This window comes from Gambusia affinis, linkage group LG10, assembly GCF_019740435.1.
Source record: "Gambusia affinis linkage group LG10, SWU_Gaff_1.0, whole genome shotgun sequence".
NCBI classification, from domain to species: Eukaryota; Metazoa; Chordata; class Actinopteri; order Cyprinodontiformes; family Poeciliidae; genus Gambusia; species Gambusia affinis.
Window position 1 is genome coordinate 26,499,930 of NC_057877.1, and position 22,953 is coordinate 26,522,882.

At 36.5% G+C, this 22,953-nt stretch overlaps 1 protein-coding gene across 3 annotated transcripts in view; it reads right to left on the minus strand.

The window, feature by feature from the left end:
- The window catches only part of LOC122838341 (ephrin type-B receptor 1-like), a 102,431-nt gene that overhangs the window by 22,773 nt on the left and 56,705 nt on the right, over window positions 1-22,953 (minus strand). For all 3 annotated transcript variants that reach the window (XM_044128915.1, XM_044128914.1, XM_044128916.1), the window contains 6 exons: window positions 21,837-21,912; window positions 20,313-20,437; window positions 8,657-8,822; window positions 8,183-8,288; window positions 5,292-5,353; window positions 5,001-5,198 (listed from right to left, as the gene is read on the minus strand). In XM_044128915.1, coding sequence (XP_043984850.1) covers window positions 5,001-5,198; window positions 5,292-5,353; window positions 8,183-8,288; window positions 8,657-8,822; window positions 20,313-20,437; window positions 21,837-21,912 — 733 coding nt within the window. The remainder of the gene's footprint in view (window positions 1-5,000; window positions 5,199-5,291; window positions 5,354-8,182; window positions 8,289-8,656; window positions 8,823-20,312; window positions 20,438-21,836; window positions 21,913-22,953) is intronic.

Sequence of the window (22,953 nt, forward strand, 5' to 3'; positions counted from 1 at the left end):
GAGTTGGTGTGTTTTAATTGTGGTAATGCTCTAATGCTTCACACTCCCTTCATTTTGATGGACTCTAAGCAGTTCTAGCAGAGCAGACAGAGGCTGAAGGGCAATATTTTTTGTGTGTAAGGCTTAAAAGTGCAACAAACAAACAAATCCCATTTATTGCTGCTCTCTGGGGTGAGAAAAGGTTGTGTTTTCGATGTGTGAACAAGATAAAAAGGATTGCGCTATTACTATTGCTTAGACACAGCGTTGCACGACACAACTCATAATCTCTTGATTAAACAAAGCTTAATGGATCAAGAGAGTGAACTGAATCACAGGGTTCATAGGTTTAAATCTTTTGTGAACATTCTGCTACATTCATTTACTGAGAGGGAATCTCTGTTATTACTGAGTTTTTTATTTAGAAGTTTCAAAAAGATAATAGTTAATGGTTCAATGTGTAGGAGCTAGAGACTTTTACCAGGATAAATTGCAGCTGGTTAAATAAGACTCCCATGTATGAACGAAACATAACAATGAAAATCCCATCTCCTTAGTTACTCCCATAACTAGAACACTGACCAATATGTTGATGCTTATTGATGATTTTGATGACAAAATGGAGTATTTGTTACTGGTTTCACAATCTGTGACTGACACTTTTATAACTTTGTCTTGTCTCGTTTTTATGATATATTCACTTGTTGCTGAAGTGTACTATGCAAATAAACTTAAATGAAACTTTGAATTGTTTGAATAAAAGAAAAGCAGAAGAAATCTTTAAAGAAGGAATACTTATTCATCACAATGTAAGCAAAACTTAGATACAAGTCTGTCTCTGAACTTTACCCAAATATAAACATTTATTTTATGGATGATCTGTAATATTTACAGACATTTGTGCAGTTATTGATAAAAACATAGTTGTTTGAATTTGTCATATGCTACTTTAGAAATATCCAAGATCTGTTCTCTCTAAACCCGAGGTCGCGTTAACCAAATAGTTTCCACAACTTTTGTAAAATGGTTAAAAATCTGAAGAGAGAAAAATCTGAAGGTCATCTTCATTTTGAAAGATTAGCATTCCCACTCCTCACCACGTAGTGCAAACACACAGACATTTTTGACTTGACACACAGGGTACAGGTGACTAAAGCAATCAAAAGAAGATTCCATCCATCCATCCATTTTCTATTCACCCTAATGGGGTCGGGAGGGTTGCTGGTGCCTATCCCCAGCTAACGTTCCAGGCGAGAGGCGGGTTCACCCTGGACAGGTCGCCAGTTTGTCGCAGGGCAACACAGAGACATACAGGACACACAACCATTCACACACACACTCACACCTAGGGAGAATTTAGAGAGACCAATTAACCTGACAAAAGAAGATTCCCATGAGAGAATTCATCTCGTTCTGTTCTCAGTGCATCTCGATCGCCGTCACAGACCCGTGCAGCTGGTCTGCACCAGAAGGAGCGCATGACGTGGGATTTCCTCCCACTGAAGCGAGGGCTTGCAGGATCAGGAACCTTCTCGTCTGATAACTTCAGCTGGAGAAATGATTCCTGATTTCAAAACTTTGGCTGAGGTGGGGCTTGTGAATCCAGGCGGAGACTCCAGAATAACATCAAAACAACTATCACAATACCTAAAACATCAAGCCAGTAACCTCTGCAGCTGTTTTATTATACACAAGCGGCTCCATTCAGGACCAGGAGGAAGTTGTAAGACTGTGCATTCTGGCTATAGAATCATTCATTCTTTAAGTGCAGTTGTTTATTTTCATTGTTTATATGTTTATATGTAGTTACAGGGAGGAAAGTCAGTGGTTTTTGTGACTGGTGAGAATAAATACATAAATCCATCTGCTTGATGGCACATTATTGATTCCCTATTAAGCTTGTGTGGGTTGAATATTGGTTAAAATTAATTTTCAAAAAATTAAATACCACTGAATGTCATTGCAAAAACGTCTAGCGTAATATTCTGAATTTTCAAAAAAGAATCAAACACACAATGAAAACCGAGCCCCATTCTTTCAGTCGATTTCCAAAACTGATTAAATTGGTGTCAAGGAGCAATCCCTTACAAGAAGCTAAACTAATTCTGACTTTAATAATCCATCACCTGATAAACTTACCTTGTCTGCTACAAGTAATTAAAAACTAGCTCCAACCTCAACAACCAGACTATTTTCATTCTGCAGCGGCACAGACGTCTTCTGTCAAAGTAAACGCACCGACATGATGATGGGCTACATGAGAATTGAATTAACTTCAAAATAAAAGTTGTTGCTGCACAGATAAAAAAATCGCTGCGTGAATAATAGATGAGAGATGGGAATTGGATGACAGGGCCGTGCCGTTGAGTCTCACACTGATCTGTGCTCCACATATCATCGCTCATTAAAAACTATCTTGTGTCAGTGCTATAAACCAGAACAAGCACAGAAGGAAAAATGGAAAGAAGATGGGATGGGAATGAAAGAGGATGCTCTATAAATCTATGTTCAATCAACAGTCTGTTAGTAAAGGACTGTTAGATGAGATGTCTGTCATATTATAGACATAATGTGTTTCACGACATTTCTCCAGTTAAACAAAGTGGTTTTTGTGAAGGACATTTCCTACAGGCTGAGTGATAGTAATGGAAAGAGAGTGTTATCTCAAAGGAAGGGAATAAGGGAGTCAGGTGGGATATTTTTATTCTCTCCGTAGGGCTCTCTCTTCTTCTTTTATCTTCACTTCCCAATCTGTTATTCTGCTTTTCCTTCCATGGTTCATTGTTCAGCATTTGTCTGTACAAAAACAAACTAAAACTCCAGAGGGTCTAAATCACAGAAAGCGTTGAAGATCGGATGAAGTATCAAAGGAGAACAGAGGAGGAAAACAAGAGTGAAACAATGTGAAAAGTGAGATATGGAGCTCCTGAAGGACTCAAAGTCTGACCACACCTCATTCCACCCATCCCTGTGCTTTGCCCTCCATCCCTGTTATTTTCATTCCTTCTCCATCACTTCTGTCTGGAATGAGAAACCCTTCCCTGAGAATAATAAAGCGCCAAATGGAGGGATTACCAAAAGCCCCTCAAAGTGGTTCAACAGACCAAAGGCCAAAGCACATACTTGCAGTGGTGAGGGTCTGGACCTGGTTCATGACCTTTAACACCCAGGGCTCAGCAGGCTCTTTGGGTGTGATTGGTTTTTGGTCTTGTGTTAAATAAGTTATGAGTTATCAGGAGCAGACCATCTGAAGGAAAAACATTTCTCAATCTGGTCCGAGTTGCAGTAAAAGAAAAATATTATCCCATAAAATAAAAGGTAATGGCATCTAAACGAGTTACAGATCATAGCAGAGAGGTATCAGTATTCACACATTCACAATCCCTGTCACATGATTCTTTATAATGCTGATCTTTGAACTATTTAAATCACTAAATAGGACTCAATTATACGAAATACCACCTGCCCATGAATTCTCAATGAGAAGGACTGGTAAAGCCCTGTTGAGGTTGGAATCATCTTGAAAATCTGGAAAAAATGTGAAAACTAAATCAATCATGTTAGAAGTGAAACACTGAGACTTCGACAAGGGCTGGTGCAATATTTGCAGCTTATAAAAAACTAAAATGATTTTAAAAATTGAGTATCACATTTCGCAGAGGTTTAATGCAAAATGTAAGAACGTAGTTCCTTCATCAAAAATTTACTCAGAGTCACATGGCAGCCATTCATGGGTGGCTTAACGCTCGGACATTCAATGGTCCGCCTATCTACCCAAAGCTCCACCTTACCACACAGCTCCACTAGACTAGCGGCAGCAGAAATGAGCAAACACCTGGTGAAACTGCGCAGCTGCTGAACTCGAAGAACGGTTGTAAACGGCAGCAATGGACGGCAGGTAAAAGCATTTTTGTTGTCAGAAATAGTGGGAGGTTCTTAAAGAGACGGAGGCCGATTTCAACACATCAGATGTGGTTATGATGGGAAGTCAAACTTCTTTTAGGTGATTTTTGATATATACAGCATTTTCATGATAACTGAAGGTACTTTATTGTGCAATGCATTATATAAAAATTCATAATAACCTCTGTTAAAAATAATGTTATCCATGAGATTGGGGCTAATCATTCTTTCCAATCACACTTATTTGAAGAAATTTTTATGGAAATATAATTGTTTTTTAAAGCTTATACGAAAATATTATGGTGAAACAAAAAGATTCATTAATTTCTATCAGCAATTTGATTTTTTTCTTTGTCTCAGTATTGAGTCAAATCGTTCAAAATGATCAAGTTGCTCAAATATGTTTTTAGATGCGACTGATCCAATTAAGACATCAAAAAATAATGTATAACAAAACCAGCTTAAGTTTAAAAACTACAAAAATAGGTTAACATTCAAACCAGAGCCCTGTGTGATGAATGTCTAACAAGCCGATTGATTATAAGATACGATGGTTTCTAATCATCAGAATATGTCTGGCTGATGAAGGTCTCTCAGCAAGATGTTGTTTGATACATTTTGCATGAATTTTTCTCCATTAAATCCAGAGGTTATAACATCAAAACAATAACTTCTGGTGAACTTTCGTGACTACCGTTCTTCTTTTGTCAAACATCACACAGCATTTCTACAGAATGAGCACAAGAAAATGCAAGAAGACAGTTTTAATTTATTCCTGTGAAAGCTTTCAGCATGAATAAAACATGCTGACTTCAAAGGAAAAAATAATAAGGCAAAATAACAAATTGGCATTGCATGATTCCAGATATTTCTCATCGAGACTGAAATGTGACACAGTTGTTTTATCTGGTTTGAGAGAGAGTTGGAATCACAATTAAACCAAAGTAAACATTTCCTTTACATCTTATTCTAAACATGAAAAAAACTTAACGTAGGATGAGAGTTTAATTTTAATTTTCTTAAAAAATAAATAAATAAATAAAGAGCTAAAAGAAACGAAAGAGAAAAAAAAGAATGAAGCAACAGTTCAAAAGGACTAAACCCATGAACATCTCTACCTGATCCGATGACTTCCTCTATTTTGACACAAGAGGGGTCGATTTCCTTGGCAAATTCCCGCACCGCCTCGTTGGGATCTTCATAGGTAAAGGGGTCAATATAGATCTTGACCCCTGGTGAACTGCGACCCTCAGACAGGGTGGGAAAAGTCACAGTGGGGGTGGGACCGCTAAACATGTCTGGCCTCAGAGTCACTTCTATAAAGAAAGTTCACAAAGAAACGTTTGCAGAAAAGAATTCTGGAATTTTTAACTATTTTTACGATAATAAAATATAGATTGTTTGTCTACCTCCTCCTGTGTTGTACTGCTGCAGCTTGTCGCCGTACACACTCTCCTTCAAATGTCTCCTCCTACAGTCAGAGGGAAAAAAAGAGACAAAGCTTCAGGGGAAGAAGTTGCAAGAGCCCATAAATTTTACAGAGCAGCTCTAAATGTTGCAGGAGTAAAATGCAAATTGGCAATTTTCTCTCAAACTGGGTTGAAGTAAAATAGTTATCCTGTTAAAAAACTTGCTGCCGAAACAGTCTGTCTAGAACCAGTTAGGTTCGAAGGATGGTTACTGCTCTGTGTCATCACCCCTCATTTTCCTGCTTTCCTCTGCAAACAGAACAAGTGCAGAAACATCCTGCACAATCTCCATATGCCAGTAGATCTTAACAAGATCCATAATAAAGGAAAACTTCAATAAAAAGTTGAAATCTAAAAGGGATACACTGTAGTTCAAGTTGCTATTTTTGTTAATTTTGACAATTAGTGCTTATGGACAATGAAAACGCAAAATTCAGTTTCTTAGAAAATTATCAAGTGAGAGCAGTCAGAGAATACTTCATGTACTTTCATCATATGCTTGCCTGATTCTCCTTAGCAAGCATTAATACACTTGTAGCAGTTTCCTTTACAAATGTGCGCAACTTTCTGTTGATATCCCGCTAATGTTAAAAAAAAACACAATTATGCAATTGCAGTGTTTCCATAAAATAAGAAATAAAATTAAAATAAAATTTGAATTTGTTTGTTCATGTGATAAGTCATTAAAAATCATGTCAGCTGTAGATGTAATCATATTAATATTTCAGCATTTTCTGCAGTAGCGACATTCGGCTGTTGGTCATGTGTTTCCATTAAATCAAAAACCCCTCATCCTGGCATAAAAACCTTTTACCTAACAAACGTGAATTTTTTGGAAGTTGCCTTTTTCAGCGCAAAAGTGCAAAAATTTCCACTTTTTCTAGGGGAACTTGCTCAGTTTCTACTGAGAAAATTTATTTTGGTAATTTTAATTTACACACTTTAATGTTTAATGGAAACGCAGTTGGTGTGTCAGTGAATACATCAGTGTACAAACAACCAGCTTCTTTGGTAGAGGTCTTTCATAGCTTACCCTGACCAGAGTTTCCTTATGATTTTTTAGACAACAAGCCATCAAGAATTAAATATTCATGCAATGAAAATAATTTTCTTTCAATATTTTCTAAGAAACCAAATGTTATGTTTTTACTCCCTATTAGCCATGATCATCAAAATTAAAAGGAAACAAAAGCTTCAATGACATCACTTTGTGAGTGATATTATTAATATATGAGCTCCACATTTTCAGTCAGGGCTGCACGGTTTGCAATTTGTGCAACACCTGAGAACATATCTGTAATTTAAGACATTATTTTACAGGGAGCTAAAGATTCAGATGTTGGCCGGGAAAACTATTTTTTATAGGGTCATAACATTTGGCACACACATAAATAGAGCAGCGTAAATGAACATAAATCTTGGTCTTTGTTGTGAAATTGATTTAGCTTTTAGGCTACTGAGTCCCACAGTCAGCGAGAGCAAACCTTCAACAACATTTATGTGAGATGAATCCCTAATGCCCACTAGCCAGACAAGATCAGCAGCTATAATCTGTGGCTAAGCATCCAATAACTATCAGCAGCTGGTGAAATTTGAAGAGGACAGATATGGGGAGAGCAAAAGCAGATAAGTTTGGTCAGAGAACCCTGAAAGTTAACTGGAAATGGGACAACCTAGAAAATAAGGCCTCCCCTGAGAACAGGTCTTCTGGGAGAGATTAAACGCAGGCTGGTTATGGAAAGAAAGAAAATACTGGCTCAGATCTCAGAGGCCTGAACATCTATTGGAGTGGCACACATTAATGAAAAATCTCTTGCATATATTATGAATGTAAAATAAAAAAGGTGCTTTGAGATATAATCAATCTAACATAATATTTCCAAGAATCTGTTTAGTGTTAAATGACCTACTTCAGTTTTACCCTGTCCAGTGTAAACAATGCAATAAATTAAACTTTTAATGTTGCATTGGATATAAATATTGCAACCAAAAACACACATCTTTAGGGAAAAGTGTCTTTATATTATTGTCAAAAGAACAAAGCAGAAATAAAAAAAATTTTGTTTGGTTAAAAACTGAAACATCAACTTCCACCTGTCAAACCTTTCTATTTCACATTTTATATCCAGATGTGGTGTCCTTGTTTCACTTGTTTGACTTTTTTGTCTTTTAATCTAAATGGAACACTCAATTGAGTTGTCCATTTGTATATTTTTATATAAAACCTTTAACTGTTTATCATACCACTCCAGATCAAGACTTCTCTGCACTTTGAAACCATCTTGTAATAAAAACACCTGATCTAAAATCCATATCCGAGTATTCAGAGGAAGTCCAAAAGTGTTGCTGGAGCAGCTGAATGAAGACTTAATATAAATGTATTTTTGTCAAGTTTCTAGTATAAATATCTTAGAAAACATGAAATATGATAAAACAACCTTATAAGTAACTTTTCAGCGAGAAATGTTTTAGTAAGTCAATTTTTCCTTAATATTGATGAAAAAGTATTAGTCCCATTGGCACACATTTTTCCCATAAGTGAAATAATCTGCCAATAGAACAAGTACTATTTTTATCATTATTAAGGAAATATTGACTTAAAACAAGCTCCTGTATCTTCAAATCAAATCAAGTTTTATCTGTATAGTGCATTTAAGCAACAAAGCAGTACAAAGTGATTCACATCCTAAAACACAAATGTAACAACACTCAGTATTTTGCCTTATTTCAAGTTTCCTAAGATATTTCCACTAGAAACTTGCCAAAAACATACTTGGTAAGATTTTAGTGTTTTGCAGTGTAAAGGTGTTTGTGTGTCTGCTGCGTGTTACCTGGTACATACGATAGCGAGAGCTACCAGAGAGACGATACACACTCCGCCTACTAAAGAACTTGCAGTCAGGTAGAGCTGCTGTCCAAGCTCTGATTTGTACTCATCTGCAGAGGCACACACACGTGCACCCGCACACACACGCCCACACACACGCACACATACATAATTTAGCAATGCTGAGATAGGCATATCTGTTTTTATATCTTTTTGTGTCTTTCACATGCACACAACTGTGCCTCTCTGAAAGTGAATACATGCTATACAGCTAAAATCTTCCATAATTCCAAAAAATATATATTTAATAACACCCATTTTACATGACTGCACACAATATGCAGGCAGAATGAATTGCCTCACAGCCGGGTTTGCACTTTATAGCAACCTTTTCCACTGTCACAACCCCTTTCCTCTCCAACAGAAAACCTCCACTCACACATCCACACACACTCCAGCCAGCCACCCACACTCTTACCGTCTGTGAGGGTCTGGAAGAGCATCTCTTTGCTGTAGGCTCCGTAGCCTGCCACGGTGCGGGCCCTCACCTGGACCACGTAGCCGGTGCCGGGCCTCAGGCCCTCAAGGACCACGTTGGGTGTATCGCTCTGGACCACTGAACTGTTCAGCAATGACGACTGGAACTGCAGAAGAGGCAGAGCAAGATGTTAATATACTAAACTTTACCTTGACAATGCCAGTTAATACAGGCGCACCCCAATAAATTACAATATTAGTAAAAAGTTAAATTTAGAGTGATATATTGATGCGTATGATGTAATGTTTGTCACTGGTTTCTCAAATATTGACTGAATGGTGTTTTGTGATTTTTTACTTTTGTGTTTTTATAATGTAATGCACTTTAAACTGCTTTGCTGCACAAAGAAATTAAAAAAATTCAATAAGTGTAGTACCTGTATTACAGTAAGTGTTACAGCCGGTGGCCTTGTACGTTTCCTTTGTCTCTTTCTTTTCTGTATATCTGCAGTTTCTAATGAAATTAACTCCGCTGGGAACTGGCTGCAGCCCTAATCCGCCCTGAGGTCTACAGCAGAGATGATTGGCTGACCAATTACCAGCTCCACCAATCCCTGATGAGGCCTCCCTTTTTAAACCCAAGACTTCCTGGGAGAATGTGTGGATGATTCTTTGCTGATACAGCTTGCCACTTTGCTTGGTGTTTGTTGATGGCTGTTTACCGCATTGTCCTTTTGTGAGCTTTTGTAAATCTTTGTTACCTGTGATAGACCCTATGGAGAGCTTTGTATGTAAGCTTATAGTAGCCTAACAGAGTTTTGTTGTTTGTTGTTAACCTTAGGTTTTGGTCCTGTTTTGTTTGGTGAAGATCTTTGGTTTCCAACTCTGGATGTTTTGTGGACATTGTTTTATTCAGTGTTTTGTTTTTGGTTATAACCAAAAACAAAATCAAAGCCTACAATCAAAGCTTTGAATTAGCTTTGATTGTAGGGGAGCGGGGGGTTATCTTTTTATTTTGTTAAACCCAAACAATAAATTCTAAACTGATAAACCTTAACATCTAGGTTTCTTTAATGTTACTTCTCCTTCCCCCTGGCTGAGCCGGGTTGTAGCATTAAAATGAAAAAAAAAACAAAACAATAAAATACACTTAAAATACAATCACACAGAATAAAATAGAAGGGCAGGGTTATTTTCTAAAAATAGATATTGTAAATAGGAAAAAGCTCTTAATGAGTCTTGATTAAATACATCTATGATGCCTATTAGAGAGCAACAGTCCAAACATTTGGTTGCCGGTATGTGTAGCGTCCTTCAAGATGTTTTTAGCTCTTGTGAGATTTAAAAACTGCCAGCAGTTGTTAGAGAAGGGAGAGGACATCTACGTCTTAATTACTCTCTCCAGAGATGTTTCTTTTATCCACAGTAGAAAATCCAGTAAACCAAACATAAATTAAGTACACCAGAGTAAACTCCACTGTTGATCTGCAGACGGTCATCAGCAGATTTGATTCAGAGTTTTTCCAGATGAGATGCTGTTGTACCTTTTAAACAATCTCTAGGGTGTGACAGACAATCAGAGATGTGAACATAAAGGAACTTAAATGAATGCACCATCTCAACAAAGACATTATTTATGTAGAGGTTAGTGATTGTGTTGCGTTTCCTCAAGTTGATAAAAGAAGGTTGTTGGTGGAACGCCAAACCGACATTTTCTGGATTTCTTGTCCAATTTCATCTGACAAAAAAAAACATTTTTGTCAGAAAAAGGACTCTGGATCACTAAGTAACAATCTTCAGTCTTTTTTCCCACTACTGATGTTTCAGCAGTGGCTCAACACGAGGAATGCAACAGTTTGCGCTCAAACCACCGACTCCAGCAGCAGTTCACACCTGATGAATGAGCTCCAAACTCTTGATTTAAGTTTACTTCACAGTCCTCCGTTATTTCTTTGCTCCCACATACGTTTTCTTTCATTTGATTTTCCATTAATATGCTTGGATGCACCCAGTGACGGTCCACAGCGTTTCCCACATCTCACCCAAAGACCACTGGAGATGGGAACCAGTTCGCCCTCACCTTGCACAGATAAGTGGGATTAGAAAATGAATGGATGGATGATCTGGTACACCAGGATTCTACCACCTCAATCTTTTCAAAATAAAATAGTTCTAAATCGAGCTCAATCAGGTTGGAATTTATTAAATCAAGTTTTTGGTTCACCACATTTGCATCTTCAACTTTAACTTTTTTATGTATCATATTTTGTCAGGAATAAATTTTATGTCAAGCCGTCATTCACAAATTGTTTTATTGATATCATTGTGTAGTGTACCGTGAGATTTTTTCTCTCGTAATTTACCCAAACAGCTGCTCTCATTCACATATATAAAAGTTTTTTTCTTTAAAATGCAAAATAAGTATCCAGTTTCTGACTGTAAAGACAGACACTTGTAGTTGTGGTCTCTATTAACCCTAATATTCCCATCACGTCAGAAAGCTGTTACTTCAGTCAAAAATACATTAATAATGGCCAGTTACTAAAATTTTACATTGTTTTAGAGAAAGTGGCAGAAGCACAAACTTGCTGCACTTTTGTTGATGAAATTTTAATAGATCTCTGTTGCATAATTTTGTCCACAATGTTGTTAAAAAGTCAAAATGTTCATCTTCAGTGAAGTCCTGATTATTTTTAAGAATACCACCTGGCAAACTCTTCCATCAAACACATGAATGTTATTTCAGCTGCTCATCTGCCTGAAAGAAAATTGAAAAGAGAAAATTTCAGCATCATTGTTGCGTCTTCCACCCATAGACGGCAACATCAGGGCGCAAACATTCGGAAATATATGTTGACGTTTTGATTTACAGCTGCTTTTCTCCATTTTTTCGGGACTACTCAATGATTCTCATTTACATAATCCTTTATGATGTGACATCAACATCTAAATAGATGTCACATCATAAAGAACCCTGTTCATATTTCATTTTCACCGTCTTTCAGCTTATGGATGATTAGCATTTTTATGTCAATTATTTCTCCAACACACCTAAATCCTTTGCTGATGACCATTTTTCTTCCTTCTTGCTCTTTTGAGTCATTCATCTTACCATTCTATGCAAATACAATAAGGGCTTATTGCAGTTAATTAGCTTTTACCCACAGAGAAAGACGAACATGTGGACTTCTCCCGTTCCATTCGTCTCCATATTATCTTTCCCATCTCATAAATCCAAGGCTATCACCTTTTACCTCCATCTATGCCCCCTTCTTCTCATTTTAGACTTCCTATTTTCTGTCATTTTCTTTCAGATAACAAGGTTTTACAGAGGCTAAATCTAAGAGCGGGCGGCAGAACGAAAGGTCTGCTGTGGTGGCGGCGTGAAGGTATAGGCAGGGAGTCGTGGTACGAGAATGAAGGACGGCAGGGTGGGGAGGTCGACGGCAGAGCAAAGTGGAGAGGAAAAGAGATGATGGCGGTGATGAGGAACACCGCCCAGGAGGGAGACGAGTGGGTGGAAATTGCCGGTAGATTGGGGAGAAAAAGGGCGGGTTATCAGAAGAAGACATGGGGTTAAAGATGATTGAGTTTTCTATCATAAATATTCATAGTGAAAACCCATTTTCCACATGTCAGTCATTAACCCATTCTCTTGTATCAAAATACTAATCATGACGGGATCAAACTTTTTACTCCTTCCTCGTCTTTATAGGTATTGACCTAAATTATGTCCATATAATGGTGTGTATGCAAAATGCTATTGCACATATAAATCAGCAATGTTAGCTGATAATTAAGAGGTGGGTTTTGGATGATTTAAAGTTTAAAAAGTAGGTAAGTTTTGGAAGTAAGTACAGAAAAGACTTGGCGTCAATGTTGGAGTTTAGATTCTGGAGTTGTGTGTGGCGAGGAAAGCTCGACTCCATGCTGACTGGAGTAAAGAGGTTAGGGGGCAGGACGTCTGGGAAGGCCTGGCAGACAGAGATAAGTATTGGGGGAAAATTTTGACTTTCTCCACCATATCAAATTTACCACATTAAAACTCATCATCTATAGAGTGGGAGTGAGGGAGGATGGAGAGAAGAGCTGCAGGAGATGAGGAAGGTGAAAAAAAATGACAAAACTGCCAGAAAAAAGGGTGCAGCACAGCTGTGTGTCCTCTCTCACCAGGCTTATCAAACTGCTCCCACAGGACATCTTCACTTTAAGCTATGAGCTAAAATTAGTCTTTACGTGGTTGACTGCTTCACAGTGGGAAATGCAGAATCCTAATTGACTTCAATATGAGACTTTATTAACGGAAACCTAGCAGCAAATAAGGCCAACTCAGGGCGCAGTACGAGTTTTGACTGCAGCTGTAATAAATATCTCACTCACTCTCTCCTTGGCTCTTTGTAATTGTCCTCACAGTGTTAAAAGCACATCATGTTATGCGACATCATGTCTGCTGTTTTCCATCGTTTCCTGGATCAAACTGGAGGAACACGAGTCTGTTCGGTCCCGTTCAGAATCAACTCTTTCAGAGTTATTTCAACAAGAGATCAAGTAATTATGAATTTGCAAGATTTGCTGTTAAGGTTTAGTACCATGTCTGAGTTTTAACCCCACCAAAACACCCTCATAATTTGTCATGTTGTCATTCACAAAGAAATATACAATTGTAAAATGAAGTTTTGAATTTCCTGTAAATAAAATCTGAATAGTTTGGGTTGTATATGGATTCACCATCTTTGCCTCGATATCTTGAGGAGCCACCTTTCACTGTGACTACAAGTCTTTTGGGATATGTTTCTAACAGCTACCCTCACCAACAGACTGACATTTTTTGTTTCCAAATAGCCTTGACCTTGGACATCGCTTTGGTATTTCAGATCCCGTTTGATTCAGGTCCATGTCATTTTATACAGCGAATCCAGGATCTGCATTTACTGCAACTTCATCCATATGACTAGCATTAACTCCAGTGCCCCTCACCATGATGCTGCTACTACCACGTTTCATGGTGAAGATGTTGTGAAAGTGTAGTTCAAAAAGTGGGAAAAAAAAATTAAAAATGACTTATTTATTTTCTATGTTCCGCAGAGGAAAAACTTAAAATGAAGACCAGATTTATGAAGTACACCATTAATGGTTTGACTTTGCACAGGTCCTCTAACCACAGCTGTAGTTTTGCTGGGCCTGTTAGTTCAGGTTGAGGGTCGGGTCAGGTCTGCAGTTGTTTCAAACTAAAATCTAACACTAATTCATAATATGTTCAAAGCTTTAGGATGTAATTTTATGACCTACTCTTCCTTCACTTTTCTTTTCAATAATGTTCTCTAATAACCCTGTGAGGCCTTTATGCTGAGATTATATTACACACAGATGGTATCTGCTTATTAATTCCCTGGATTTTATTTCAGGGCAAAAGAGCAAAAGGAGGCTTAATACATATTTATGGAAAATGGGAAAATGTTCAAGAGGTAATTATTAGCATCTCTTTATGCTGAGAAAACTCTGCAATGAGGAAGTTAAAATGTATTTTTTAGTTTCAGGAAAGAGTTTATAGGAATTTTTGTTTTACTTTTTTCTGTTTATTACCTCTAAAATGACAAAAAAACAAAAACAAAACAAAAAACAGATAGTTGTGAAGTTAAAAAGAGCCTTTTCTTATTTGCTGGCATCAAGGATATGCTTTCAGAGATAATTTGTTTTCCAATATTACTGCAAAGCATCACAGTTCTAACCAGTGCAACATGACTTTTGGGTTTGCATTGAAGTGCACACTTTTGAATTCAAGACTAAACATATTCAATTGTCTGAAACGCTTGCTCAGTTTTATTCTCCTCCTCAAAACAAACATATGGTTCTTTTTCTGCAGAATTCAGTAAACAAATCTGATCCACTAAGATTTCACAGCACACAGTGAGAAGTTCACAAATAATTTCAAATCTATTTGTTCCTTCTTTCTGTCTGAATCACTAAGAAAAGAGTCCCACTGAAAAAGTGGCACATCTTTGCATCAGATCAGAGTAATCCTCTTAAAATAACAAATCAGAAAAAAACTGACTAAGAATATGAAAAGTTTGTAGTTCTAATAGATAAAAAACAAGAAACTGTTTAAAAATGTCAGAGGTTTCATGTGATTCTAAATTAATGGATTTGACTCAGTAATGATCAAAAAGTATTATACTAAAATTTTACATTAAGCCTGTGCAAATATACTAAGGAGCCAGAAAAGTGCAAAACAAACAAAAAAAAAACTTTAGGTAATCATTTGCAGGCCAGACTTTTTTACTAAAGCACAGAAGATGTTGGGTGGAATCATCTAATCATCTGTAATATGGGAAATATATATATATAAAATTACACGGGCAAACTCTGATTGGATCCTGTTTTGCAGGCAAGACTTTGAAAAGGAGGAAGCCAGTGTTATTACTAAAGTGGATAGCTGCATGTAACTGTGTGTAATTTCATTATTATTGTAACTATGAGTGACTCCATGCCACAGCAGTATGTTTTCTTCAGGGTTTCAACATGCACTAAAGCAACATTTGGTTTATTTAAAATGCAATTCTTGTATTATTTGTGTAGCATTCCGCTTTCCTGCACACATTGTGTTTCTGCCCAAATAAAACACTTTTGAAGTTGAAGAGATCTGCATTTTTGGCCAATTTCATATCTGATATTAATATTTCAGCTGTGGCAAATGATGAATAAAATATTGGTTCTTTTTGCACCATAAAAGCACAATCAGACCACTCACATGCTCTGCTCAAGTTAAACACCTGCAATCTGTTACTGCATCACTATTATTGTCACATCCCCATCTTGTTGCAGTAACAAGATGGGGAGGGTCCCTCTCCTCAGTGCTTGTTGGGGGATGTGTACTCTGAAAACTGCAATAAACTGCTAGACGTTAAGACTGTGCCTGAATGTTTTAATTAAAGACAACTGCTGAAATTGAGCCTAAAAGAGTCACAATTGGCAATGTTTGCAGTACATAATGAAAGGGGGGGGGGGATCTTGTACGCCAGCAACTGCAACCAAGAAAAGAAAAGAAAAAAGCTTATTTTGTATACATCTGTTGTTGAGCAAAGATAGGTGGATTAGGAGTAAAAAAGAGTAGGTTGTGAGGAGGCTCGTGTTCTTTTCGCCATATCTCACACAATTCCTTGCAGCGAATTGTTTTTCCAGTTCTGGGCTCAGCGTCAGAAAAGACGGGAACAGTCTTTGCTTTAAGTGACAGATACTCCAGTAACTTACTTTTCATGCTCACAGCTTAATATTCAGCAAATTACAAGGAATTAGTAAGAGATTCCATTTTCTTTCATTTAGGCAATTTTACTCCTGAAACACAGCAGCAGCCTTTCACAGGAAAGCAATCTGGTTCCACAAGTTTTACCCCTGAATTAGTAGCTCTTAACACCACCCTGGGTCGGGCATTCTTTTTCGTGTCTGATTCAAAATGATCAGGAATTTCTCCGTTATCAGTCAGGCAAGCCGGAGGTTACTTAAACTGTGACTCCATTTATCAACTACATTCAGATATTGATAGCTTGATAGCTACATTGTTAACCACATACATACAAACAAAATGTGTAAAAAAAAAATTAAAAAACGTCCATTAAGAGGCTGGTGCTTTATCTTTAAATACAGAGCAAAACTCAGATGCCTACAGAGAGCATCGATAAGGACAGCTTGTGGGCCTTTATGGAGATTTTCTGCAAAATGTTTGTATGCTAAAAAAAAAAAAAAAAGAAAAAACCCTTCAGGGTAGATTTAGAGCCTGTTGGAGGAATTACATATCAAACATGGCTTACAAACACCTCAGGATCACCCTGAAGCAGCTGGCAAACCTGATAGGAAAAACTACATCTGGACTAACTGACTAAACCCCAGGAAGGAGGGACAAAGTATCTGGACATTTTTCACTTATTGTACGAAAGCTAAAGCTAAAGTTCCACTGAATGTTAAAGAAAGTGCTTTTCAAAAAACATTTTTTATTTAGTCTGCTGATGACGGCATTAAGGTTTTAAAGAAAACTGAACATTTTCAGCATCTACACCTTCAGGAAATCTTGTTTCGGTCGAGGAAAGGTTTCACTTTGTGTGTTCGAGTCGCTCTGGAAAGAAAATATTCCGTCCTTCCACGGTGAGAGAATCTGTGTGATCCCAGAGGTCTCAGAGTCCACATAGCGAGATGAACACATGAACACACTGAGAGGAGGAAAGGAATCTGGGAGGCAATCTCCTTCAGCAAACAAACGGCCAATATTAGTCAGTACTGTCCACAAACTGGGTCACAATTTGAAATATGAAACCAGAAAAAAGTAAAGAAAAATGATACTAAAAATTATATTGACGACTGAGGTTGTGTTTACTACAACATCTCTTACTTCTCTTATTTTAGCTGCAGGGTATATTTATAAAAAAAAAAGACTAAATACGAATTGATTTTAAAAGCAATTTGTCTGGACAAATATTAATGTTTCCATTTGTGTTGTTTTGGATAAGTCTGAACATCTGAACCAAACCAATTATTTTCAACTTAACCTCTTCCACATGTCACAGTCAATGAAAATACAGTTTTTACTCATCTGCATTAAACTTTAAAATCTATCTTGAATCTTCTAAATAGATCCTCAATCAATTTCCCCCAATCAATTTCCTATAAATCAAATCAAACCTCTCTGTTTATCTTTATGTTTAAGCATTTTAATGAATTATAAAAAGCATGTTGGAAATAATGCTAATAACTGTATATTTCCATTTCTTTGGTTCTGATTCCCTGGTCGCTTTTGCCCAAAACTATTTCAGACACAGTTTTGGTAATATCATATTCAATTATTTGAGTACAAAATATTGCAGTCCATCACCAGACGTTTTGTTCTCATCATGCGTTAATTTAGATTTTGATAGGGCATTTTGGACCTGCTTTCCCAGCGATTACTTCAATAAACCAAATTGAAAAATAAAATCCAAATGCTAATCTACTGTTCCTAAAAAGAGCAGTCAAACCTTTGCTTTGACTAGACAAAAGTCATTTTTTTAATATGTTTTAGAAAAGCTTTAAGTTTTTTCTTAATCCTGCTGTCTGATGGAGGGTCAGTTTCAGCATTTGTTAACATTGTGAATCACAAAAGATTCATCATTTTGGTGTGCATTTTGTTGGCAATAAATTAAAATATGAGCTTGTTATAAGGCCATATAGCTAAGGACTAAAGTGTTTTATTGTACCTCATTACTGCTTTACAGTATCTGAAAGACTGTTACCACCATAATCTTCAAAAATTTCCCATGTCTGCTGTTTTACAAGAGCTAATAGTTAAGAAAAGTGTGTACTCATTTTTAATTGTTGAAAGGAGCCTTTCACTCTTTGTAAGAAACTGGCAATGTCCCTGTCAATGTGGCCACAGGCTACAACAAATGATCTGCCTTTTACTTTAAAAATCCATCTTCACTAATTACAAGATGATTCTGTCAAAGATGATGCATTTACGTGACTGGACATCTACCACCAGTGAGGAAGAAAATGCAACAGTTAAACAAATCACAAACAAGTTGACAGCTTTCCGCCAGCAGCTGTCCTTAATTAATGATCATGCCAAGTGTGTCAGCCGGCGAACGCAGCAGTAGTTATTTTCATCAGCAGCTGGAGCGGTAGGCATGTTAAATCAGAGGAAGGAGAGCATGAAAATAAAGAAATAAATGTTTAAAAACTGCAATGAACACAATTAAGTAATGTTGTAATACACAGATATATTAAAAACATCTCGTAAGTTTTATGTGACATGGAAGAAATTTAAAATATACATAAACTTCTTTTATTCGTTAACTGAATTATTAATGTTTAAAATTAAACATTACCAACACTGTTCTGCCAGGTACAAAAAGAAAATTGTGCTTGGTTCCATTATAAATCCATTTACATCAAATCAAAAACACTTTCTTTGATTGATTTGAAGTAGACAATCAATTCATTCAATTAGCAACCTTGTTGAAGCTTGAAAAAAAGAGACTTTGTATGGAGGCTTCTGGAGGTTTTCTTTTTAATTAACCTTCTCATATCCTGGTATTCAGAGACTGATGGTGTTGTAGCCTCGTTATAATTTTAAATGCATATATTGAATATTTTAAGATGTCAAACATTTTTCTGCACTCAGTAATCTGTAATAGATTTGATCACTTTTAATATTTTGTGCTTATTATTTGCATTGTAACAATACAAGTCTTTATCAAATTAAAATTATTACTTAGATAAAATTTAAGAATTGAAAGTGTGAACATTATAAAGACTAGAAACATAAACAGATTTTACTTTAAAGAGTTTAAAATGGAGTATCAAAAAATAACTTTGAAGTTTTAAATGCTAATAGCGGAAAATATGCTGTGAGGTTTATGAGAGCCATGAAGAAAGAAGAATGCATTTTGTTCTTGTTTTTCAGCCGATATATGTAGTATGTATTTGTATCATTTTCTTCAAAGAGACAACCAATTTTTGGGAGAGAAATTTCAGAAAGTGTAGCACTTCCTTTGCGGATAATAATTCCACACATAGGGATTCAATAGAGAGGAACACAAACATTGCATTTTTGTAAAAATGGGCAGAATTAAAAACAAAAACTCCCAACTTGCAGATCTATACAAGTACTTCAGATTTTATTTTTCTGAAATCTAAATACATGAAAATGTGTAAATGAGAACAGCACTATTAGGAATGTGGCCAAAGTGCTGTTTATGTGATAAAAGATAACACACAACAATAAAGCCTAGTCCAAGTCCAATGCACAACCTTTATCAATTACCTGATAAAGATGATGGAAACAGCAACCAAAGCCCAAAATATCCACATGATTTTGTTTCAGTATTTTCAGAGTGTCTTCAATCAGGGGCTTCATCAAATTCAATGTTATACAGACTGCTACAGGAACTCTTTCTCTCACCGTAAACAAGAACTCTTTGAAGAATCTTGAACTAATATGAGTTACAACAAAATGTAATTTTTCTGCCAGATCAATAAAGTTCAGAGTAGTTCTGTGAATAAACAAATAAATTTATGAACTTTATGCTTTAAAAGTTAAACTGAATTTAGATTTCATTTTGACATGAAATTATACAAGTTCCTCGGTTTAAAAGTCGCAAAATGTCTAATATTGATATATGGTGAAGTTTTCCAATTCATGCATAAATTGGAAAAGGTAGCAGAAATTTTCCAGAAATAAAAAAATGTGTTTCAAAAAATCAACTTGAGTCTGTGACTTTTGTTGCTGAAAATGCTGAGGAGATAATATCAGACAACAATCTCACTCAGTTGAAAATAGTGCAATAATCACAGCTGGAGTTCACAATCACTCTAAAACTTTCTCCTCGTAGAATTCGAGGTTTGCAGTACGAAAGGAAAATCTAAATTTCTACATAGCAAGACATCGATGAAGAAGCAAGCATTCAGATCTTAGTGAGCAAAGGTGTTTGCAAAATAAAGCAGTTTCTAGTACTTAGTAACAGTGAATTAAATGACATTAATGCACCTCACATTGATTTTCCTGTTTTATCGACTCCCCTCAGATTACTGGCTCAGAACGAAACACCAAAACAGTCAGCCACACACACACACACACACACACACACACACACACACACACACACACACACACATTTATCATTCCAGTCTACCTTGTCGTAGTATCTGATCTCGTAGTCGAGGATGATCCCGTTGGGCTGCTCGGGTGGCGGCCATGAAAGAGAGAAGCTGCGGCTCGTTGAGCTCACTTGGTGCATTATGGGAACCTCAGAGGGAGCTAGTATAAAACAAACATTCACACACAGAAACGCAACAACGCACAACCGATTAGGAGTTTTACAGATTCACCAGGATGTTTAGACATTATAAATATGCAAATAGAGTGTAATGCAATGATAAAATGCTTAAAATGCTTGCAAAGAAAAAGGGAAAAGGTTTCTACTTCAGTGGACATTGAAATAAAATTGCAGTTTTTCTCAGTGATGTGGGAACATATGTAATATTTTAAAACATTTATAGCTGTGATCTCAGGATTTGTGGACATTTGATTGTAATAGACTTTGGGTTCAGTTGCTAGGAATGCTTAATAAGATAGTTTTCTAAATCATATTTCTGCAATAGTCCTTTGTTAAGAGAAGACATGAAGGAATTATGGTGCTATTACTGAAGATAGCAATGAAATGCATTGCAATGGTTCACCTTAATGAAAAGTATTTGGGAGAGGAGGAAAAAAACAATCTAAGTAATTTCATTTTCTCTCCATGTATTAACAGTGAATCATCTTTAGCCATTGTATCCGAAAAATCAATACCTCATCTTAAAAAGGCAAGTAATCCAGAGATTTTGGTGTAATTTAAAAAGTATCACTGCATTTAAGTCCAACAGTATGAATGAGCTGTGATTTGAAAGCCTTAGTCTTTCATGTCAATCCGTTGCTTTACAATTTTGTTTCTAAGTGCATTGAGTTTCAAATCATAAAGTTCTGCAAACGACACTTAAAACCTACAGCCGACATAAAAAAACAAAAAACCCCTTCAATCGTAATTAACTCCATGATAATAGATGATATTGTTGTATCCTAAAATATTTCAGGAGCATGAGGACTTTGCATCAGACATCAGCTGAAAATGCACTTGGTAAGTGGCAGAGTGGCAGTGGATCAGGTTTCGATTACAAGTGAGCCTCTGTTACAGTGGATAAGGTCAATTATATTTTTCCATCAGAGAAAAGTAGCTTTCAAATCTAAATTTAAGTAGAAGTGGAAGTATTACTTATGTCTGTCTCCATAAAATTTTGATGGAGCAATAACTCGGTTATGTTATGTTCGAATTACACAGCAGCAGGCTGAGTGGGAGGAGGAGGGCAGGGTAAGGAGAGATAAAGCTCAGAAAAGGAAAAGAGAGGAAGAAGCAGAAGAGGAGAGTTGAAAAAGGATTAAAGCTGCGAATGTGCAGGAAGAAGTGAAGGGGGGAGGAGCAGAGGAAGGTAGGAGACGACAACCCTGTAACATGTTTTATGAATTAAAAGACTGTGGCTCAGTTTCCTTTATCTCTCCAGCCATCCCTCCCGCATTTAATCCACTGCGCCCCGGGGTATGCTTACACACACAGACGCTTGTAAACACACACGCATGCACAACAGTTCTGTTTTTTTTTTCTTTTTCAGTTCTAACTCACCTGCCTGATTGGTTGTAATGTTGATTGACAGCTGTTGGGCGGGGTAAGGACTTTTATTGGACACTCCATTGACTGTCTGCACAGTTAAAATACCAATGGTCAGATTTTAAACAATAGAGACATTACAGAGCACAGTCACATGTTTAAAGGAGGAGATTCAAAGATGATATTTAGGAAGGTTGGAATGCAAATACATAAATTGTTAAAAAGACTACTATCAAGGATAAGTTAGACAGTTAGATTGCTAGCTGGCTATCATGACTAGTATGTGTCTAGACAGCTAGCTTGTATGTAGACAGACAGACAAATAGACACACAGACAGACAGATAGATTTTCTACGTACTCGGATTTATTTAAGTAAAATAATTTTAAAAATCTTATGAGTTATAATTTTTTTTCCCCCTGTATTTAAAAACCTGGCTTTCAAACTGAAGCCTTTGCACTTTTATATCCACTGTATGATAGGAGAATGATTTTTGGATTTGTCCTTGACAGCACTAGCCAAATTCTGTCAGTGTCCAGAATTATTCATCAACTGCATCACATTAGAATATCAAAATCCTTTGACTGACATGGCTGTCTAGTACCAAAAACAATCCAGCTGTATTTTAAAAAAGAATCTGTTAAAATTGTCACAAAAGTGAATTGTTTTTAGATTTAATGTCTTATCTCTGAGACAAAGACAAGCTGACCACATTCTCTCTGGGTTTCAAAGACGAGACCAGCTGCCATATATTGTTTGCCAAGTGTGCAGTTAATCATTCTGACAGTGAAACCAATGCTTTAGTCAGGGCAAATTAATGTTTTAATTTATGATCATTTACTTGAGGCTCTGCTAATTTAATTTTATGTTTCTGCCTTTCCCTAACTGCTAAATATGCTGCTTAGACTCAAACCCCCCGCAAAACAAAATGATAAATCCAAAACTAAGAAAAACAATTTTAATTGAGACTTTGACTTATTTATCTTTGGTTTTTCCGTGGAATGTGGGGGAAATAAGAACAATTTCAATCTATATTTTCAGAATACACTAATTTACATACAACCCTGCTTTATGGGAAAATCTCATAAATTAGAGTATTCAAATAATCACGTTTATATGTGAAAATGTTATTT